Genomic DNA, 2,023 nt, shown 5'->3' with positions numbered 1-2,023 from the left:
TTATGAAAAGTGTTACCCAACAGGAATAAGGGTATGAAAACCTGGCCCCAGATGTTTATTTTAGTTATTTAACATTGCAAAATGGTGTAACTGGCATTGGATCTGAAATCACAACCAGTAATGCTTTTTAAAAGAATCTCTGCTCTACATTTTCTATTACGATTATAAGCAATAGAGAACTGGCAGCATCATGTGCCAGACTGAGGAGCTAAGAAATTTCAGGGCTTAAGAAACTAAGTTTGCTACAGTTTTATTAGCCTCTGAGGAAAGTACCAGGTACTGTAATCTGTAGTATCTTCTGCCACCCAATCTCAAAACTTTAGACACCAGCCATAAACACAGAACAACCCAACCCTTTTTATTACACTAAGCTACACAGCAGTTGCTTTAGGACCAAAAGAGGGCTTGCCAATTTGTAAAACAAAGGATCACAAGCTATGAAAAGAAGGTGAAAAATACTGTTACTTGCTGCTAATGGTATTGTGCAGTAGCAAAATAAAAAGTTTAATAAATTGCCCAGCATAATGATTATAAGCTTTAAAAATGCTATTTTCTCTTTCCTGTTAAAACCACATTTTAACAAATCCATTATCACATTAGTTTCCCATTTAATTGTGTCAGACATACCACATTAACTTGTCTTCTTAACAAATGAAAAAGAACCCCATCTGAGAGCTACCTTGTCCAAAAAAGATGAAATACAGCTGAGATTTCAGCACCCAACCTACTAACCATCATACTGCTTAAATCCACGTTCGTCTGTCTCTACTTCAGATTCTGGCTGGAGAGAAAAACAATTAAAATGATTTGAAGGTAGTTATCCAGTCAAACAACAATATTAACACTTTCAACGCTGAAATCTCTCTTGAAATATTCATTGTGGGGATTGGTATTAAAATTCTGTGGGTAACAGCAGCTAAAAGCCCAGTGGGAGGTGAAGAAATAAGGTGCGGTGTTACAAAGGGTGCCTATACGCATGCTCAATTAATTGCTAAATGTTCTGCAGCATCCCATGTATAAACCCCCACAGGCATAAAAATGGCTGCTGGGGTGCTTTAACTAAAGCTTACTGAAATGCATCCCCTGGCCATTTTTAAATGCATGGAAGCGTAATACACATGACTGTGCGGCATTTTAATTAGAGCAGCTCTCCAGGAAATGCTCTAATTAAAATGCCCCCTTTCCACATCCTTGAGCATGTATATAGACACCTAATAAGAGCACTATGCAGTATGATCAGAGGAGTAACAGGGAACTGGAAAAGTACATGGAATAGCAGGGACATAGAGTAGAAAGAACATTTTCAGGCTATATATGAACTAAGGACTGCAACATAATATAGAATCGTGGTTAAAATTAACCAAGCATCCCTCTCCCTACTCAAAAGATGTTCCTCATTTCTTCCCCTCCCCTCCAAAACAGTAACACTTGGATAAAGTGGCATGTAGATCTACATTGCTATTACAGAAATATTGTTGTTAAAATATTGTTGTTTTATTTCTTTGGGTATATGTACACTGCAAGGCATGCATGCATGTAGGTTCACATTATTTTCCACTCCACCCCCAGTCAACCACACACAGCTCCTATACAGTCCCTGCTGCTTACAGCAGGCTCATTAGGTTAACAGTTACGCTTGCTAAATAAGGTGGATGATAAAAATCAGGATTGATTAGAAATGAAACTGACAGGGATGTCAATTTCACAGCTGGTATTAGTAGTGAAACCTATTCAGGTGGAAGTCTGAATAAAACAGCATGGGTGTTGAACACAGCATAAGCAGAGTCTTTACCACTGATTTGTATAAGGATAACAAATAGCTAGTGCTATTTCCCCAATATAAATAGTCCCTTGGAAGCCCATTCCAGATTTTGGCAGCCCTCATTGTTAAGAAATTTTTCCTAATGTCTAATCTAAATCTGCTCTCTGTCAATTTCTGGCCATTGTTTCTGGTAACCCCAAGGGGCACCCTGGTAAAAAGAGTATCCCTTATTTCTTGCTCCTCCCGCCCTCCTTTCCCCCC

The 2,023-nt window shown here is 38.6% G+C and overlaps 1 protein-coding gene across 3 annotated transcripts in view; it reads right to left on the bottom strand.

Annotated features, from left to right (window-relative positions):
- NMRK1 (nicotinamide riboside kinase 1) overlaps window positions 1-2,023 on the bottom strand; it is a 39,651-nt gene that overhangs the window by 15,329 nt on the left and 22,299 nt on the right. For all 3 annotated transcript variants that reach the window (XM_019517439.1, XM_019517440.1, XM_019517441.1), the window contains one exon: window positions 733-781. In XM_019517439.1, the coding sequence (XP_019372984.1) occupies window positions 733-781 (49 nt within the window). The remainder of the gene's footprint in view (window positions 1-732; window positions 782-2,023) is intronic.

Source organism: Gavialis gangeticus, unplaced genomic scaffold, assembly GCF_001723915.1.
Source record: "Gavialis gangeticus isolate Ggan-Ray unplaced genomic scaffold, GavGan_comp1, whole genome shotgun sequence".
Classification (NCBI taxonomy): Eukaryota; Metazoa; Chordata; order Crocodylia; family Gavialidae; genus Gavialis; species Gavialis gangeticus.
This window is presented reverse-complemented; position numbering and strand designations above follow the sequence as displayed.